Below are 20,060 nucleotides of genomic sequence, written 5' to 3' on the forward strand. Positions count from 1 at the left end.
TGTGAGTGGATGATTGTCTTCGCCCTGTGGAGGTAGCACACCCAGTACAGGGTGAACACGTCCACTGGTTGCTGGCGTGTTAGCTGGACAAGATGTTAGGGGCCCCTGGGGTGTCCTGCGTCCTGGGGTGGGGTAATTAGGAAAGAGTGAGCGCTACTCGTGATTGCTAGAAGGTGCTACACGGCTAAGTATTGTCAGCGTCAGGGGGCAGTCAGGCTTGGTTAGAGTCCTGGTCCCACCCGAACCCCGCTGACTCTTCTGTGTATCTCTCAGGGCTTAGTCTAAAGTCAGGGCCACGCGTATGCGAGGCAAGGTGAGGGAAAGCCAGTGGCTTCAGTGTCTGATTTCGGCGTATATTTTATCTGGGCTTTTATGTTACCTTTTGTGTGACTTTGGGCAATGAACATGACCTCTGTGAGTCAAGTCCTCTGGGCTAATTATCCAAATGTGGTGAATTATACTTATCTCACAGCATTGCTATGATGATTAAATGATCTGTGTGAATGCCACCTGACTGACACGCGGTACTTAGCAGCCCAGTAAAACCTTAGGTACCCTTGTCTCTCTGCACTTTTGCGTGTTCGGTTCTGTGCTGGGTTTTCAGTGTGGGGAGGTGGAGGGAAGGCTAGGAGTGGTATCTCAGTTTCTCCCTTTGGGAGAAGGGAAGGGGGCTCTCAATCGTTCATGCATACAAAGCAGTTGCTTAATACAAATGTATTTTCTTAAAGTTACTTTAGCAGTAGCCATGGATGTCTGGTTGGAAGAAACATTTTACAAATGAGAAGCTAGAAGTCTTTGGGATTCTGAGTAGATGGAAGATGTGTTCATGATGGAAGTGGCTTCTAAGCCGGGCCTGAGGAGTTTGGATGTGATTGAACAGGGACGTGACTGCATGTCCTGGGCAGGGCGGACGTACATCCGGGGTAGGCCAGATGTGTGTCGGGGCCGGTAAGGAGACCCAGCTCAGCTGGGATCAGGCCTAGATTTGAGAAACTGGGTAAGGAGGGAGGAGTCATTTTCTGAAAGTCCTTGAACTCGATGCTAAGAGCTCTCCAGTGCTTTCTTAATCAGAGGAGCAGCGTGATGGAAAGAGGGCTTCGAGGGGATAAATGTCCTGAGTCCTGGGGCGAGGGACGGGATGAGTCTCTCTGCAGGGAGGCAGGCAGCGAGCGCTTGGTTAACTTAATCACGAAGAGCAGAGGGACCGCAGTAGTGACAGAGCCTGGGCACGGTGAGGAGAACCTGAGAGAAACTGGCAAGGAGGGTGGGCAGGACGTGGTGCCCGGCTGTGCATCAAGGAAGGAGAGAAGGAGAGGGAGACGTCAAGGGAAACCACTCCCACGATTAGCACATTACTGTTACTATTGCCACCACCGCCACAACCACCACTACTGCAGGGTGACAGTTACTAAGATTTTCCTCTGAACCAGGTACCGTGCTAAGTGCTTTCCATGTGTTAGCTTATTTAATTCTTACTACAACCATTCATTTTCGTTTTTATCATTGTTTATGTAATAGGTGCTATGCTGGGCCTTGAGCATAAGATGGGAGCAGTGTCCTTGCCCTCATTGAACTTGTAGTCTAGTCTGGGGCTTCAGACAATATACATGTAAATAAATACATAAGTTGTTGGTTGTGATTAGAGCTGTGAAAAAAACAATGGTAGTGAGAGACTCTAACAGAAGGGCCTATGCCAGAGAATGGTCTAGACAGACCCAGGTCCAAACAGGGAAGAGGCAGCCATGAAAGAAGTCAGAGGAAGAGCATTTCCTTAAGAGTTAACAATAAGGCAAAGCTTGGCAGGTCGTAGGAACTGACACAGGCTGCATCCCTGGAACACAAGAGTGAGGGAGAGAGTAGAGTGTGACGTGGGAGGCCAGGAGGCAGGCTGGGCCAGGGAGGAATGGCCTTGTAAGGTGTGCGTGTGGGGGGGTCTGGTTGAGTCAAAGCACAATGGGAAGACACTGGAGGATGTAGGCAGAGTGGCATGCTCTGTCTCACATTTTAAAAGATCATCTGTGGGGAATAGTTTGGAGGGAAGTGTGGGTAGAAGTGAGGAAACTGGTTTGGAGTCTGGGTATTTGCACAGGTGAGAGATACTGGTAGAAGTGGAGGTGTGAGGATTTGGGACTGATTTTGGCACAGGACTAACAATTTGCAGGTGGAGAGAATGTGGGGGAAAGAGAAAGTGCAGAAGGACCACAGGTCTCTGGTTTCAGGAACTGGATGGTGGCAATGCTAATATGGAGAAGATAGGGGGCAGAGTTGGTTTGGGGGGAAAAATAAGAATTCCTTACTGGGTGCACTCCATTTGGCAGGCCTTTGAGCCATGAATGTGGAGCTCTCGCAGGTGGTGTAGGTGTATGAGCCTGAAGCTCAGATGAGTGATCTGAGGCAGAGATGGAGGTTTTTGATACGTCGGTTTAGAGGTGGAGTTTAAAACACAGGGTGGTGAATCCTCCCAGGGAATGAGCGTGGGCAGAGAAGAGGCCCAGGCCGGAGCTTATAAGATCTCCAATGACTGAGGTCAGGTAGAGGGAGAGGGCCAGCAAAGACGTGGAGGGGATGGCTAAGGGCTTGAAGCCGAGAAAGGGTAGTGAGTCAAGGAGGGAGTGGCCGGCAGGGTCCAGGGCCAGGGTTGGGCGGTTCCATAAAATGAAACCATTGGCTTTGGTAGCGGGGAGGTTCCATGAAAAATAGCTTTAGTGCGGTGGTGGGGACAGAAGTCAGATAACCGGGTTAAGACCTGGGTGGGAGTTGAGGGAAGCGTTTATACAGACAACTCTTGAGAAGCCGCAGTTCTCTTATTATTTCCCCTTAGACATGTGAAGACACAGAGGCCGATGGGGCTCAGTGACCTGTCCAAAGTCACTCTGGAAGCAATCGGCAGAGCAAGGCTTGGAACCCACATGTGTTTGACTCTGAAACCCATATTCTTAGCCTTTGTGCTAATGAACAAGTGTTTAAGTTATCACTTGAATGAATTATTTATTTTCTAATTAGTTCCTTGTTTCCCATTTTCTCTCACTTGGTTGCTTTCATAACATGGTCTCTGATTAACAACCAAAAAATGTAAACATAGGAGAAAGCCTGGATTAAAAATAAAATGATAGATATATCAAGGGAATTCGAGTACAAAGTTTATGAATATATTCATTGATTGTCTCCAGCCATCCTTTAGGATAGAACACATGCTAGGATCTTCTGGAATGAAGAGTTTTATTCTGACCCCCCTCCCATTAAATTTGGGCCTCAGGCAATACCCGTGGGGGAAAAAAAAGAAAAGCAAAAAGCCCTCTGCTTCCCCCTTTGCTTTCCCTAGTTTCTCTCTTCCCCATCTTGTCATTCCCTTGACTGCTGCTTCCTCTTTTGGGACTTGATTGGCTCTTGCAGGGGCCCAGGCTTTCCTCCAAAAATCCAGGTTCTCACTTCTCCCCACCACCCGCCCGGCCCCTGCTCAGAAAAGAAGCCTGAACAAGGAGAGAAATCTTTCCTTTCTGACCAGTTATCTGGCAAAGCAAACATCAGATCCAGCTAGCTGTCAAGTAACACGCCACCAGTTATAGTTGTTCTAAGGCTTCAGACGCAGGCCAGGTGAGCTTGCATGTTCAATTCATGCTCAGTTTCAGAATTCAGTATCCTGATCATTCATTTCTCTTTGGCAGTTCTTACCTTGCCGACGTACAAAGGGTCGGTTCCAGTGTACTCTTCCAGAACAAAAAACTGGTTCCAAACCCAGCTCCTCTTCGTCCGTGCGTGTGACTGTGGCCTGTCTGACAGGAGCGCTTCTAATTTGCCTGGCGGTGTTGGTGTGCTCGAGAGAACGGTGGTCGTAAGGTCCATCAATCCCCAGAAGTACAAGGACATGCCAAGTCCAAGCCAGCTCTTTGCATTGCTCATTCTACCAGAAGTCCACATGGGATTGCCAGGTTTTCAGAAAGTTAGGTACAGGATGGTAAGCGACTGGAACTTGAGTATTTTCCAAATAATAATAAAAAAATAACCACAGTTTATTGGATAATTATGCTTCCCAAATGAGATCCCAATTCAAGTCAATCTGCTTGAAGTTGACTTCCTGTCAAGTTAAGGAAAACACAGTGTAATGATGTCAAATTCTTTCCTGTGGGCTTGTAGCAAGTTTTCAAGAAATGTCAGTACTCAGTTTTTTACTCAACAAATTAAAGAGTCATAACATGGTATTTCTTTAGAATTGTTTGAGTAATAGGTACTATTTTGATAAAAGAACAATTTTTCTTGTTATAATCAATCCCAAACCTTTGGATATGGATTTCAGTGGGAATAAAACTAGTGAATAAATTTCTTCTCATTGGTAGTGTAGCTGGAGGGTTATGCTGTATTATTGATTGGCTTGAAATATTTATGATCAGACAGCCTTCTAAACTCTTAAATATAGCATTCATTTCCAAAATTTACAGCTAATAACTAATATTTTCATTAACCCAACTGTTTTACTTGGCTTATTAAAAAACTAAAAGCAAAATCTAACTGTCTTTGCTTTTTGCCACCCACAGTTATCTTGTGCCTGCCCCATGTTATTGATAATATTAGGAATCTGGGACCTCGTTTATAAGCAGCCATGGATCACTTCTGACTTTAATCGTTCTCTGAGCTCATGGCGGGATTGAGTTTCACACTCTACTGCTTTGGCTCTGAAACACTGATGGGGGCTGCTAATGTGACCTTTCTAGGATTTGAATGGTCAGTTAATCATTATATCATTCACAGGAGACTTTAAAGGGCTATTAGTCCCATGCTACTGTGGGCACGCTAAGAGGCTAGCCTGCAGCACCCGCCCCCCATCTGAAAGACTCATTTAGGCAAAAGAATGTTGACTTCTACCCTGGGGACACCTTTTCATCAGTCACACTTCTTTTGTTCTGTGAAGTCAGATGAGCTGGTGACCTCACTCCTATGCTATGACCTCACCAACCTTTGCTTTGGTTGGGCTTTTAACGAGGTAGTACATAGCACTCAAGCCACTCTGTCAAAAACAACCAAAATGTCTTCTGTGGGCTTAATGTTTTCACTGTTATCGTGGAGAACTGCAGTCATCTTCTCAGAACAAATGTGTGTATTTGGGGATTTCAGGCCCTTGCAACGAAATAATGCTCCATTTCTCCAAGTGGTTTGAAAGGAACGCATTGATGCCGGCTACCACCCTCCACCTGCCATCACCAGAACTCATCCTAGCTTTTCCTTCCGAAAACTCGCTATAAACACGAACCAAGGAATTAGAAGAGATCTTATAATCATTTCATACAATACATCATTTTATTTCTGCGTAAGAAATCGCTTCAATGAGAACCGATAGAGGGCCAAGCCGAGGGGCCCTGGGGGGTTTCTGTAACAGAATGGGAGGCTGTTCCTCACGCGTTCTGATCTAAAGGCAGATTGCTTGTGCTGGAAAAGCGAGCCACATGCGCCTTATTTCGGGCGATTAGTTTGTTAACAAAGACCAATGGCAGGCCAGGAGGCGCTTACCAAGGATTAGTGCTCCTCTCTCTTTGGACCAGTAGACAGAAACCCAGCTCATGTTTCTCTGCTCCCTAAGGGGAGACGTTCTGGAAGAAGGAACCTTCACCCAGGAGATGAGTTAATGACAAAGATTGGTGAGAAGTAGCCATACTATTTTAGGGACCTGGAAGATGGACTAAAGGACATTGCCAAAAAAAAAAGCTGTTGCCAGAATACTGGGATTGGTAACTATAAAGGGAATATTCCATTTGTTGGGAGACAGAAACCTATCTGTCATTTCTCCAAAGAGCACTAGACTAAGAGCCAGTCAGTCGAGCTCCCGGCTCTGTCTTCATTCTCTCTGGCTTGTTTACTTTGATGAGCTTTTGTCCCTCATCGGTTAGGCAGGGACGATACTTCTTCCACCTGCATCAAAGGATGACCACAAGGATCTGTCGGGATAATGTGGTCCTGAAAGTGCTCTGAAAATGACTAAGGTGCCCGCTGACACGCGAACAGTCACATAAGGAGAAATGACCTTGGCCATGTGTAAAAATGTTGAAGCTAAACCTGAAACGTATTTCCTGGGTACATTTTAGGACCAAAATTCTGAAAAGGCTTAATGTATATATATTATTTCACAGACGTCTACATCTGTGATAAGTTTTATTGGGTAGCGGGCTATGGCCCAGCTAGTTCTATACAACCAAACACTGCTTTTCCATATGAGGAAACTTAATGAAGGACTGGCCATCGGGAAACTACAGTTATTTTGGATTGCATTCATTAGTGACAGAACTCAGTATATATACTCTACATATTTCCTTTAATTTCTGTGTTTCATATGTGTTCATTTTGCCTAAGAATTTTTTTGCTTATTTTGATTACCTTTCTGGCTAGTTTTAGCATCTTGTTTAGAATTTGAACTGCGCAGCTGCGCGTATGCGGGTGGGGTGTGCAGATGTCCCCTATCTTGCTTCCACCAGCTAAATTTTACGGACAGAGTGAGATTTGAGGAAATTTTGAGGGACTTTAAGTACTGTGCCTTATATTCTTCCATCTCTTAGAGTGGACATGCGTCCTTGCCGATTAAAACCCCCATCTTTACGTACAGGTGTCATCCAAAGAGCTCAAGGAATCTTTGGGATCTTTGTGACGACTATTTTGTAGGCGGATCGGCCCCCTCAGCTTTCATCTCCCTCCTGTCCACTCTGGCCTCCTACACCCCTGGGCAGAGCCCCCGGGTTCCTCCTCTCACTGAACATGTTCAAAAGTGGCCTCTGGATGGAGCCCTTGGGGATCCTGTGAAAGCTCTGGTGGCCCATGTGCCCCTCTCATGTCCCCCCCTTTTAAAAAATTCTGTACTATACTGAGTTCTGTCACTAATGAATGCAATCCAAAATAACTGTAGTTGAAAGTATTACAGATGTCCCCCCACCCCCCCTTGACTCCCTCCACCCCGAGCTCAGAGAAGACAAGTGTCGCATGATCATGTCCCCTTTTACAGGCCAGAAGCACCAAAGCCCGCAGTGCCCGTCCACTCTCCCTACGTTAAATCCCTCGATGGCTGCAGTTGATGGAAAACACTTCATTCCTTCTTTCTCGCAGGGGAGTGCAATGAAAAAGACTTCCTGCCTAACTTTTTAGAAAGTAAAATCTGGCTTATATAATAGTTACATTGTTCTTTTCACCCTTAGAGCTGTTTTTATGCAAGTACAGGGAAAATCATTTCTATCAGAAATACTAACCAGTTTGCAATTATTATAAGTGATATGGTTCTCATATGCATGTTTTCCCCTGCGGGATAAGAATAGTGATTATGTGGTTGAAGGTGAGCTAATTTCTGTTGTTCTTATAAAAGGAGAGGCTAATGTATATATATTTGTGTATATGGATCTGCTTTAGAGGACCACATATGCCACACGAAGACTACATTAGAGGAAATTGACTTCTGTGTTAAATGAGTCTTTTAAAAGTTTTCCCCCCATCCTGCCTGAAGAAAGCAAATAGCTTGGTAATGAACACAGTAGGAAGAAATTAAAGCTGTACGTAAGTGTGCTCTCAGTGAATTGTTTATTTTGTTGCTTGAATTCGTTGTGATATTTAAAGTAGGGGGAAGGGATGGTTAATGCTTTCTTATTGAAATGCACTGGGCTTTTATGGTCTCCCTCTGATTTCTTTCTTCATTATTCCAGTTTTCCTGAGCTTTTCATGGTTAATGGAAGTACTGCTCAGTAAACTCAAACTTCTATCTCCATAGAAGCAGAAAATCAGTTGCTTCTGCTAGGGACTCCCTATGAAGGGGGTGGGTGTTATTTTACTGATATGGCCTCATGCCTTTTTACAGGTAAATACAAACAGTGATCTCGCGGTTTTAGGCAGCTAAACCTCTTAAGCTATCACTTTTGCTTACAGAAAGAGCCTCAAAAATGCACTTAACAAGAAAAAAGAAACTCGTGAAGATTCTAGGTATACGAAGAAACGTGACAGTGGACCACGAGATGCATCACCATTAAATCAGAACACAACTCAGTGTGACGACGTTACCCTGCCCCTCAATCAAGGTCTCTCTTGAGAAATACGAAACAAATGCGTTTACTTAGGAGCCAGAATTCTTCAGTAGAGAATGTAGAACCCACAGAGAACAAAACAGGTGATAGGGATATAAAGTGGAGTGAAAATTTATATGATGATATCTTCAAATATGTACAGTTCACAGACTACAAGGTTTCCATTATGGAGTTCCATGAAGCAAATACTTCCAGTGCTTCCATGAACAAACTTCCACCAGCCTGAATCCGCACGTGTGTGTCTGTGCCGCTGACCAGGGCCTACCGCTGGGGATCTGCTGTGTAAAGGGTGTATGGTGTGGTTTTGTACGCTGAAAGAGGAGACAGTTCTCTGACTTACGGTCTGTTTCATTTACTACAGACTTTCCATGTCATGAGTAGAAGCTTCATCCCTCTTGTGGCCATCAACTCACCAGCCTACTCAAAGCCAACCACCGACAGAGGTGACCAACTCTCAACAGAGCCAGAAGGGGTTGTCCAGGTGCTAGATTTCCTGCATTTGGGTTGTGCTCTCACTGTCACCTTCTTCCTGCACATCTCACCTGCTTCGTGACTTTGCCCCCCATTCCCAAAGTTAACATTTCTGAAATAAGATAGATGGTAAAATCAGTGTTCACATTTAATGTGGCTGCATTTCCTTCCCCATCCCTCAAAGAGGCTGTAAATAAGTTGATGGTGTGACTGGAATTAAGGAATTATGGTATTACCTTTTTTTTTTTTTTTTTAACTGAACAGAAAAACAAAGAATGCTTCATTTCACTGGAGATTTCTTAGGCAAGGTGGCCATCACTCTCGCTTATTCTAATTTTGATTACTTATATTTCTGTGAATTCCAAGTTCCTCAAAAACCGTGGAAATCCTGAGCCTAAGGCTTCAGCTCTTGCAGTGTTCACTGAAGCTATTACCAGTCTCTGAACCCTTCCCCTTCTCACCACTTGTTCTTTCGTCTCCTATTCCCACAACCACACTGGTGTTTCAAACCCAAAAATGGAACTGTGGGGTTGGTGTGGCTGAGAGGGAGGTAAAGGGGTGGTTTAGTTGAAGAATTTAGGAACAGTATCTGATTTTATATAAGAGTAGACGTATGTGCATGTCCCTGTGTGGGTGAGAGGATAGAACAAAAACATGGAAGAAGGCTTGAATTAGGTAATTAAAAGCTGGCTTTGGAAAACCCGATTGGTCCCACAGAAAACCTGCTTTGTGTGTCCTGTGTATACATTGACCCTCAAGATATAAATTCCCTTGCTAAGGTCACAAATAAAGGAATTTCCATGTTAGAAATCCTTTCTCTAGAGTTCATGCCCAATTCCTCTTTGCTTTTCATTCTCGTTATAATCAGTTTTTCCAATTGAGGGTGCCCTGTCTTTCTTCCCATATCCTCCGAGAATGGGAAATAGGTTCTTACTGATCCTTTCACACACACTTAGTGTCTAGTAAATGTTTGAATTCTAAAGGAGTCAGGAAGTTTTTGACCTACTTCACCCTTCCTTCTGTTTCACTTTTAATCTAAGCTAATGACACTGCAGTTCAGTCCATGGGCAATTTCTATGAGTACAGTTAGACAGGAATGATCAGGTTTTATTTCTCAGAGCTGTCTCACATGCTCACTAATTTTTAGTCTTATGTGATACTTATATGACATTTAAAATTGCATTAAATTTGTGCTTGTTCATTTGAAAAAAGCATGTATTTTAAATGTAAAATTTTGGCCAAAGATTTTCTTTGATGAGAACTTGCAAATAATTGCTATCCAGTGTTTTCTCTTACAACTTTGCTTTTGTACAGAACTTCAGGAAGGCAGGAAAGTTCTGTAGCCTTCCCTGCACCATAAAGATTAATCCATAGAAAGAAGAGTTTTGGGTAAACGTTTGCTATCTACAATTAAGACTTAAATTATTAACTTGATAAATATTTGAGCATCAACTGTGTTTAATGAAAGAATGGTTTGTGAAGCCAAACAAAATTGAGTTTCAGTTTTAGCCCTACCACTTCTTATCTGCGCAATCTTGGGCAAGAGACTTAACATGTTTCCGTCTTAGTTTGTCATCTACAAAGTGGAGGTAATTACAGACTCTCAAGGGTGATTGTCAGAATTAAGTGAGAAAAGATCTATGAAGCTCTTAGCACAGTGTTTGGCAGATGGTGAAAGCCTTGCGTTTGAAAAATAGTAGGTGCTTAATAAATGTTAGTTCCCTTTCCCTCCTTCAAGAAATTTATAGTTTAGAGAGGGAGATACTACCATTAATACTAGTAGTAGAAATAGGAATAGGCGGAGGCATGATACCATTACTAGCAGTGGTGACAGTGTTGTAGCAGCAGCAGGAGTAATAGAAGTAATCACAGTGGAAGCGATAGCATGGAGTGCTTATTCTATGCCAGGCTGTGTTAAGTAATTTACATTTACTTTGTCATTTAATCTTTTAAGAATTCCATGAAAAGGTACTCATTTCCCATTTTACAAAGAAACATACTAAGAGTAGTATGCTGGTGTAGCTCCTCCCAGCTCTCATGAGAACAGACTTGCACATCTCTTCCCAACTCCTTGAAATCAGCAGTGGTGTGAGTATTTACACCACAGCTATTGGCAAATGCTACATAACAAGGAAGTGGGTGAACTAGGATTCTTCTGACTCCACAACATGTGCTTTGTGCATGAATGACGGTAACACAGATCTGCTTATGATAAGGGCCGCTAGAACCTTAAACACAAATGCTAGGTCATGTCAGAAGAGGGGGAGAAATGATTTCTACCAGGTAGGAAAAGGTTCAAGGTAGCATATGAACTAGGCCTTGAAGCATAGTGAGGTGTGCATTTCAAGTGAAAGAAAATGCAAGTGCAAAGGTGCAGATGTAGAATGCAAAGGGCCTGTCTGGGAGAAAGGGGTCCATTCAGGAGAGTAATGAGAGATACAGGCCAAAACCACTAGGAGCTTTTAATATTGCTGGACTGGAGTGTTTTGAATATATTTAGTTGTTCATAGTGAGCAATTAAAGGTTTCTGAGCATTTAACCTAACTGATTAAAATCTCTTTTTAGTCGCATTGCTGGAGAGAAGGAGAGAGGGGGTAGGAGAGTCAATTGAGAGTCCAAGGAAAACTGGTAAGAACTTCAAACAGGGATCCCAGGGGTGGAAAAGATTGGTGAGATGTCCGAACTCTTGCTGAGGCAGAGCCTCTAACATTTGCAAACTGAATAGATTTGAAGGAAGGTGCATATGAGTTGGGTGGTGTTGAAACAGTGAGAAAAAACTTCTGTGCTTATGTTATGGCAGGAAGTTGGGAGGAGACATTAGTTAGAGCATGGTAATAAATTTGGTTTTAGACTTAGGGATACAAAATTCATTCTTCTATGGCTGATTATTAAAAGAGGGGAGGCAAGAACTTTTCTTCTCTTTTTAGTCCAAAACTTCAAAGGAGCTTTGGGCATAAAGAATGGGAGTTCCTCCTGGCCAGTGAGGCTCAGTGGTTGAGCATCAACCGACGATCCAGGAGATCACGGTTCGATTCCTGGTCAGGGCACATGCCCGGGTTGCGGGCTCAATCCCCAGCAGGGGGTGTGCAGGAGGCAGCCAATCAATGATTCTCATCATTGGCGTTTCTATCTCTCTCTCTCCCTTCCTCTTCCTGAAATCAATAAAAAATAAATTAAAAAAACATGTTAAAAAAAAGAAAGACTGGGAGTTCCTTCCTCTCCCTTAGAGCCATTCTTCCTGCTCCTGAGCACACACATGGAGCAAGCTCAATGACGCTGGCTCACCTGGAGCTGACTTGGAGAAATTGATCTAGAACTTCACTCAGCTAGGAACTTTTTGATGTCAGATATTGTTCCTTTTACCCCAATCTCACATTGGAGTCATGGGTGTTTATTAACTTAAAAAAAAAATTCTGAAAATTGTTAATATTATAGAAAAACTGAAGAGAGATAGAATGATACATGCCCAAAGCTACATAAGTCTTGTGCCCTTTTGAGATGAGAGCCCCCCCCCCTTTTTTTAAACTCATTGCCACATACCCTTCAGTTAGAGAAACAGAGAATTTAGGCACTTCAAGTTATCAGAAAGTAGAAAATCTACTCTAGAACTACCTCGGAATGAACTAATACAATGAGCTATGTTATGTTAGAATTAGCTGATCCTAGATTGATATTGTGGATCTGCAGATCCCAATTACCTTTTTGGAAGGTAATTGTAGAAGACATTGCCTATAAGCTGGAGACTCAGTGTTTTCTTTTTGATACCACTCTCCTGATTTCCCCAACAGAGCATGCCCAGCCATACGCATACGACAAGAGTGGTTTTTTGATCAGCAACCTACCTCCAGTTATATTATAGTAATACAACCATGGGGCAGAAATTGGTTATATGTTCTCATTTTTTCTGGACTATTTTTATTCCCTGATGGTTCTTCAGTAGTGTTCTCTATTCTCTAGCTCAGTAACTGGAACCACCTTTCAAGCAAGTGTGTGGTCTTAATTTGGACCCTGAACAGAGCCCTCCTACCCCTTCCCCCAACGTCTATTCCAATTAGCCTCTGATAGAATCACTGGAGGATCATAGGGGACATCACTTCCAGTTTGATTCTTGATTTTTTCCTTTGTTGGGTCTCTCGCTCTGCTTCCTCTAGCCTGGAGATTGATGGCGGTTCTAGCCATCAGAGTCGAAATCCAGATGTCAGTGTGCACCGACTCCTCCCATCGCCCAACACCACCTGGATCTGGTTACTTAAACCTCAAATTCTACCAATTACACCTTCTGAGTCTCCCTCAAACCTAGCTTTCCTCTCCATTCCTCCTGCCATCACCGTAGTTCTGGTCTTGTAATTTCATATGTTCACCACTGCAGCAGCATCCTAACTGGTGTCTCTGTTCTGACCCGCTCTCCTGTCAGCCAGAGGGATCTTATCAGGCCGCTCACCTGCTAAAAGGCCTTTAGTGGCGCCTCATTTCTTAACTGATAAAATCGAAGCTCCTCGACAAGGCACTTAACAGCCCTACAGGATCTGGCTCCTATTTGTCATTCTAGCCTCATCTGTCCCTGCTCCCCTTACATTTTTTGGTCACCAAAATAAACCACAGACGCTGTGTTTTAACACCTTCATGCTTTCGTTCAAACTCGGGTGCTTTTCCCGGGCGGTTCTGTGCTTAGCCATCTGCTTCCCAGGAAGCACTTGTTCGTTGCCAGGCCTGCCTCCTGAGCCCACACCACTCTGCCTGTTGGCCCACGAGGTCTTCTTTCCCCACTAGCCTGTGAGTTCTCTCCGGGCAGTGACTGTCGCCTCTGTATCTTCAGAATTAGCACAGTGTCAGCACCAAGAGGGAATTTAATAAACGTTGGAATGGAATCAAATTAAATAAAAAGTGAACAATGATTCAGCAATATCATTTTCTCAAGAGAATTGTGGCACTCGTATGGCAATATTAACAGAGCAGGGATCTGAGGAACCACCGGGTGGGGCTGGGATCCTCACCAGAGCTTTGTCAATTTCTGGGGGTGACGATGGAAGTTCAAAGCAGGTACAGAGGAGTCCACAGGGCCCTAAAGATGAAACCTATGGCAGCCAAGGAAAGGAGCCTTTAAGGCTACCGGAAAATAGTCCAGGTGCAGCTTAACAATGACATCCCAATTTAAAAAATTCCTCTTCCCTGAAGATGGGCATCTCCTAGGAGCTAGGAGCAGGGAACACAGCCTTCATCAGTAGCAGAAGAGATTTAAACAAGGACGGGTATTCTGACAGTGAAGTTTATAAACTGGGACAGGTTGCTTATGGAGATTAAGAAGTCTCCTGCCCTGTTTTGGGCAGGGGATGAAGCTAGAGCAGGAGCCTGGCTGCGGGGGAGGAAGTTTCCCCGCTGACGCCAGTGTAGGCCTGCCAAAGGTGGGGGATGGAACCACAGGGGCTTCAAAAATCCTTCTAAATTAATGATATTTTCAGATGCTGACTTTACATCAGAGCACACATTTACAACTTTCACTCATTTTTGCCTAGGGAAAATGTTGAATTTGCAAGTATACAGTGAAAAGACCTAGAGCTCTCACTCGAAAGTGCAATCAACAGGCGATGGTGTTTGGTTCTAGCTATTTCTACTTTCACTTGCTGTAAAGTATCAATAAATAAAAAAAAAGAAAGAAAAAAGAAAAAAATTAAATGACCCCACTGATTGATCTCAGGGAACACTTATGGCAAGATAGGATTGTTAGTCTGCTGGGCGGAAAACTGTGCTCCTCCCTTGCTTTCATGCTAGCACTTTCCCTTTCTGGTATTTAAATGCCAGATAGCAGTGCCACAAAGATATTCAAATGTTACCAGTGCAAATGCATCAGCAGTTAAAACTCCTCTGTATTTCTTTTCTCTGTCGGTAAAGGAATTGGGTTTCTTTGGAATGGAAAATTCTCTTATGCATCTTTTGCAAGATTTAATTTATTATTTCTCTCTCCTATGATCCCTTTTATCTCTCCTATACTGGAAGGACTCATTAAAAGAAACCCATATAAACTCTTCAAGTTTTTGTTCTTACGCTGTAAGACTATGAAGCGTTTAACACAAACCAGTCTACATACTTCAATCTATATTAAGGAAAGAGATTTTGCAAATGTTTCTCTTCAACGTACTCAAAGCAAATGAAGGTTAAAGAAGAAAGCTAAAAAGAAAGCCTTATTAATGGGAAATACATTCTGATAAATCAAACGGATTCTGATCTTAATAGTCAATTTAAATAATGGGATTGGTTAATAGCGTCAAATTAGGATTAAAGAAAGGGGTAAAGATCTATTTCCACAAGTTGTTTCAAAACAAGATGTTCACTGGCTGATGCCCTAGCATATCAATCTGATTATGCTGTACGTAATAAAGCATGCCCCACGATAAAGTCCTGCTGGGAGATGTGTTTAATTAGATGCCTTTGATATCATTTGAGCGAAAACTACTTTGGATTCAAAAGAATCAAAGAGAAAAATCTTTAGCTCTTGCAATCAATCTTAATCCACTGTGGATGCTTGTAGTGCCCTAACCCCCCCCCCCCCCCCATCCTAATCTACTTCCAGACGCAAGCACAGGCTGACTGGTTGGGATTTCAGATTTGGCTTTTCAGAAGCCATGAACAGAAATTTGTTTTGTTTAGCAACCATGTTCCACACCGCCTGTTCATGTCTAAGGTTATCATAAATCAAGTCCAGGTGAGGATTTTCTGTCGGCAGGAATTTTAATGGACACTGGTGACTACAATTAACAACCACCCAATAATAATTTAAAATTACCATCTTAGCTCCCACAGGAACAAAGTCCACACAGTCATTCCCCAAGACAGTCTTTCTATGTCACTGACAAATCTTAAACCCGATTTTGTGAATATATGTCACAGAAATAACAGACGGCACAAAAAGTTTTATAACTTACTTTTCTCCTTCCACAGAGTGCACTATGTTTGCAATTTCCTGAGCTTGTCACTTTACTTGTGGACTTCACTTCATGCTGCGGGCTCCCACTATATGTCAGAACAACTTAAAGCGCTCCTCCCTTTGCCAGTTTGAAGCTGGTCACTGAATGGTAATCAGCTCTAAAGGAGGCCGTTGGACGTGGGGATTTAGTCCAGTAACTTAGAGGAGAGACGTCTGCACCGGGTCTAAGGCTTTTCTTCCCACTCTGCCTGTGCCAAGGGGTCAGAATGCGTCTCTGGGGTGGGGGTGGGGGGTGAGACCCAACCAGCCACCAAGTTGCTGATGCAACCTAAAGCTACTTGGGAAGAGAGCGAGAACAAAAGGCGTCACTTATGCTAGGTGATTAGCGGCAAATGATGTATGGGGGTGGGAGGGAGCCTGGCGTGCACAAGGAAGGGGGGCCGGCAGTTGCCCTTGTCTAGAGGGGAAAAGACAAAGACTACTGTCCCTGAACACTTGAGGCCCTGGGCGCGTCCTCACGGAATCAACCGGCGCAGTATTAGCTTTGTGGGACAGTAAGAGCTAACCTTCTTTGGACACGTTGCCTTACAGGCAGCTGAAAATGTCTAGTGGCAAATATATGTCGCCTCCTTACAGTACTGCAGAAACAAAAGATAACGGGAAGGCTAACGAGCTGCACGTCATTTTCACTGGCCATTGCTCAGTGCTTCCAGTAAGTAAATGCTGCGTCTCAGCTGAGCTGCTCTTTCACATTGTTGTTAATTAAATAAGCCTCCCTAAGAAAGCTGTCATTACCAGCGGCGGGAAAGGGGTTGTTGAGTTTGCCTGAGGCGGTGAATGCTCCAACAAACGGGCTCCTAATTGCCACAAGAGGTCATTTCATTGGGGATTGTAGTTCACTTTCCTCAACAATTTTATCATATATTTTATGTCTTAAACTTCCTTTTGTTTCTATGTCTGGAGTTCCATGAGGCCAGAGGGATCATTCTCTAATGAGTCCTCTATTGAATCAGCCATTCTCTGTAATGGAAGAAATGCATGTTGTTATTGAATTTGTAATTTCCCCCCTATTTCCATTATGACTAAAGAGAAGCAACTAATAACAGATTTTAAAATTAACTCACTCTCCCCCTGTTTCATTACTTATGCTTTGAAATAAGTGACTTTTGCTGGGAGAAATGATTTTGGCGTGTCTTGGACGTGACTCTGGCACTACTTCATATCAACGGTTTTCCGAGCAGGCAGGAGCGCTGGACAGGTAGGACCATCATCATTAGAGAGCTGAAAGGGGGTGCGATGAGGCCATTCCGCCTCAGAGAGGAACACGTGCCATGGCCTAGAATTTAAAGTGACCTTTTCTTCAAACATTTTCTTTTTGTTCATGAGCAGAGACTACGGACAAATATTAAGAAAAAGTCACCCTTCTTCAGTGCTTTAAAAGCCTCCATATGCCATTTCAAAAAAAGTGTTATTTCAGCCTTTTCTTAAAGGACTCCTTTTTCATCATAATGTAATATATTTTTTCACCTTTTACTAGTACTTTGATTTTTTTAAATAAAGTTATGTATTTCAGAGGAATTACACTTTAGAATGCATCTTGGTGGCATTTCATCCTAGCAGTTTCATTTGGTCAAATTAATGTGCAGCTGTACCTTAGTGAAGAGGGGGGTGGGAAGAGAGAGGGGGGTGGGAGAGGAGGGGGAGAGGAGAGAGGGGGGACAGGAGAGAGAAGGGTAGAGGAGAGAGAGGGGGTAGAGGAGAGAGGGGGGTAGAGGAGAGAGGGGGTAGAGGGGAGAGAGGGGGGTAGAGGAGAGAGGGGGGTAGAGGAGAGAGGGGGTAGAGGGGAGAGAGGGGGGTAGAGGAGAGGGGGTAGAGGAGAGAGGGGGGTAGAGGAGAGAGGGGGTAGAGGAGAGAGGGGGTAGAGGAGAGAGAGGGGGGTAGAGGAGAGAGGGGGGTAGAGGAGAGAGGGGGTAGAGGAGAGAGAGGGGGGTAGAGGAGAGAGGGGGGTAGAGGAGAGAGGGGGAGAGGAGAGAGAGGGGGAGAGGAGGGGGGAGAGGAGAGAGGGGGGAGAGGAGAGAGGGGAGAGGAGAGAGAGGGGGACAGGAGAGAGGGGGGAGAGGAGAAAAAGGGGGGAGAAGAGAGTGGGGAGAGGAGAGAGGGGGAGAGGAGAGAGGGGGGGAAGGAGAGAGAAGGGTAGAGGAGAGAGAGGGGGTAGAGGAGAGAGGGGGGAGAGGAGGGGGGACAGGAGAGGGGGGACAGGAGAGAGGGGGACAGGAGAGAGAGGGTGGAGAGGAGACAGAGGGGGGAGAGGAGAGAGAGGAGGAGAGAGAGGGAAGAGTAGAGAGGGGAGGGAGAGGAAGAGACTCACATAATCCAACTTTCTAGCACAACTTTCCTCAGTTTCCCATTTCAGTATCATCATAGTAACCTTATGTGTAATGGAGCATAACTTAGCTGGATCCTACTAAACATACACACCCACGTTATCTCAGTGATTTACCCTCTGCGGTTAAAATAGTTCACGCTTTGTTGTCTGCTGTCAGTCGACAATCCCCCCGTCTGGCCTCTGCGGGTCCCCACGAGCCTGTGAGGGCGCCCGGGCCGCTGGGCCCCTGCGGGCTGACCGCGCGGGAGAGGCGGGCGCCTTGCGGGCCGGGCTGCGCGTTGTCCGCACCGGCGGGGGGGCCTGGCAGTAGGAGCCCTGCGGTCGTCGCCAGAACAAACGGAGCTCAGGCTTATGGGCTCCTTTCCTTTCCCGGCTGGGAAATGGGGGGACTGGGGGAGCAAGGCCACTTTTGCCCGATGACAACACAGCGTAGGAGCAGACGGCCCCCCTCCGCCCGGCCGCCCCGCCTCGCCGCCCGCCCCCCGCGCCCCGCAGGCAGGCGGCAGGGGTGCGGGCTGTGGCTCAGCCCAGCGGGGGCGAGCGCGTGGACCGGCCACTGGCCGGCGGGCCCGCTTCCTTTCCTTTCCTCCCGAAAGGCCTGGTGAAGGCAGCGGAGGCGGCGCTCAAATGTTTCCACCGGGCAGCAGTGAGAAAACGGGTCCTGGACGAATGGTCCTCCATGCTGGGCAAGGAAACTCCTTTAAAAATCGATTACCTGTTTCCTTACATAATTTTTTGGTATCAGAATCTCTCTCTGAGTCATTGACATACTTTATATATGATATCTGCAAGGTATCTAGATCTCTGTCTGAGTCTGGTGTATCTGTGTGTGTGTGTGTGCACTTGAGACTACGTTTTTATTCATTCATTAATTCTACATATATGTAATAGTTGGAAACTATAGTGTACATATGTAAATATAAAAGCAGAGGTGATTTTCTCTTTTATATTTATATATCTGTATCTATGTCTATGTCTATATCATCTATATCTATATCTATGTATCTATATCTATATATCTATATCTATCATCTATCTATCTATCTATCTATCTATCTATCTATCTATCTATCTATCTATCTAATCTATATTCTTACTTCGTAGGTTGATTTTAAATCTACAAGGTACCACAGACTCACTTCCAGAAATCCCCCCACCTTAATGAGAGACGTGTTGGGCTCGAGGGCTACATGTACAACCAAGGCTGTTACTGTGTTATCACTACAGGAAAGTTGGGAGGCAGGGCCCTCGACAAACTGGGCAGCCAGCCTGGTCTATGAGAACTGCTGGAGTAGCCAAACCACCCGTCCCTGTGACAGCCAAACTTCCATATTTTTAATAATGCCACTTAAATAAACATTTGGATGTGTGTGTGTGCGTGTGCACGTGCGTGTGCGTGTGAATTCTCATTCAACAGGGGTGCAGCTTTGCTCAGCTGCTTCCAAAGCAACTGGAGGGAGACAGACAAGGCTCTACAGCCCACTGAATGGCTTTCCATCTGCCCTCTGCTTGCCTGGCAGTAACCAGCCAGACCAACGGTTTTTGCTTTTGTTCAGTGCTTTTTCTTTTTTTTTCTGATCTGAAGTAGAGGCTGACCTGAAGCAAACATGGCATTTCTTTTTGAAAACTGGATTCTGGAATTGACTTCATCTTTCCAGAAGCATAGTGCTATTGTAGTTCCTGTGCAGTTTCGTGAATATCATAAGCAGTTTGCATACAAAGCTCTAAATCCAAGGGCAATTACCACATTAGGTTTTGTGACTGGGGAGGTTGTTTGGTTTTTGGTGGTCATGAAGGGATATGTTGTAGTGTGACGAGTGGAAATGGTTTCTCTTGAACAGAAAGGAATGAAGAAAATGGGGGTAGAAATTAATAATAAAGAACACATTTGCCAGTGTTTTATTAGCAATTTTAAAGCGTGTGCAGCAAAATGTGCAGTCAATCATGCAAATGTGGCTTCTTGAACTTCATTAGCATCACCCACAAGCTACAGTTTACAATAAATGGCCAAGGGGCTCCCATAGGTCATGGCCATGGCCAGCTCACTGCAACTGAAGTGACGCTGATTGTAAGGTGAGTCCCCTGGACACGAAGTGCGAGGTGTGGACTACAGTACATTATCTAAGCCAGTTGCACTGTAGTAACTGGAAGGCTTTTAATGTAGCAAGCAGAGAGAAAAATATTCTAGTGAAATACAGTCTAGCAGAGAGAGACCAAATTTGCTTGTGCTTAAAAT

The 20,060-nt window shown here is 44.6% G+C and overlaps 1 protein-coding gene across 4 annotated transcripts in view; it reads right to left on the reverse strand.

The window, feature by feature from the left end:
- CDH20 (cadherin 20) overlaps positions 1-20,060 on the reverse strand; it is a 184,239-nt gene that overhangs the window by 40,969 nt on the left and 123,210 nt on the right. For 2 of the 4 annotated variants that reach the window (XM_081148453.1, XM_081148455.1), the window contains exon 2: positions 3,673-4,075. The exons of 1 other annotated variant lie outside the window; for it this stretch is intronic. In XM_081148453.1, the coding sequence (XP_081004579.1) occupies positions 3,673-3,918 (246 nt within the window). In that variant the 5' untranslated portion in view covers positions 3,919-4,075. Of the gene's footprint in view, positions 1-3,672; positions 4,076-15,436; positions 15,686-20,060 lie in introns of those variants that run through there. One more of the 4 variants, XM_081148454.1, reaches the window with a different exon arrangement.

The sequence above is a fragment of the Miniopterus schreibersii genome (assembly GCF_964146895.1).
Source record: "Miniopterus schreibersii genome assembly, chromosome: 10".
NCBI lineage: Eukaryota > Metazoa > Chordata > Mammalia > Chiroptera > Miniopteridae > Miniopterus > Miniopterus schreibersii.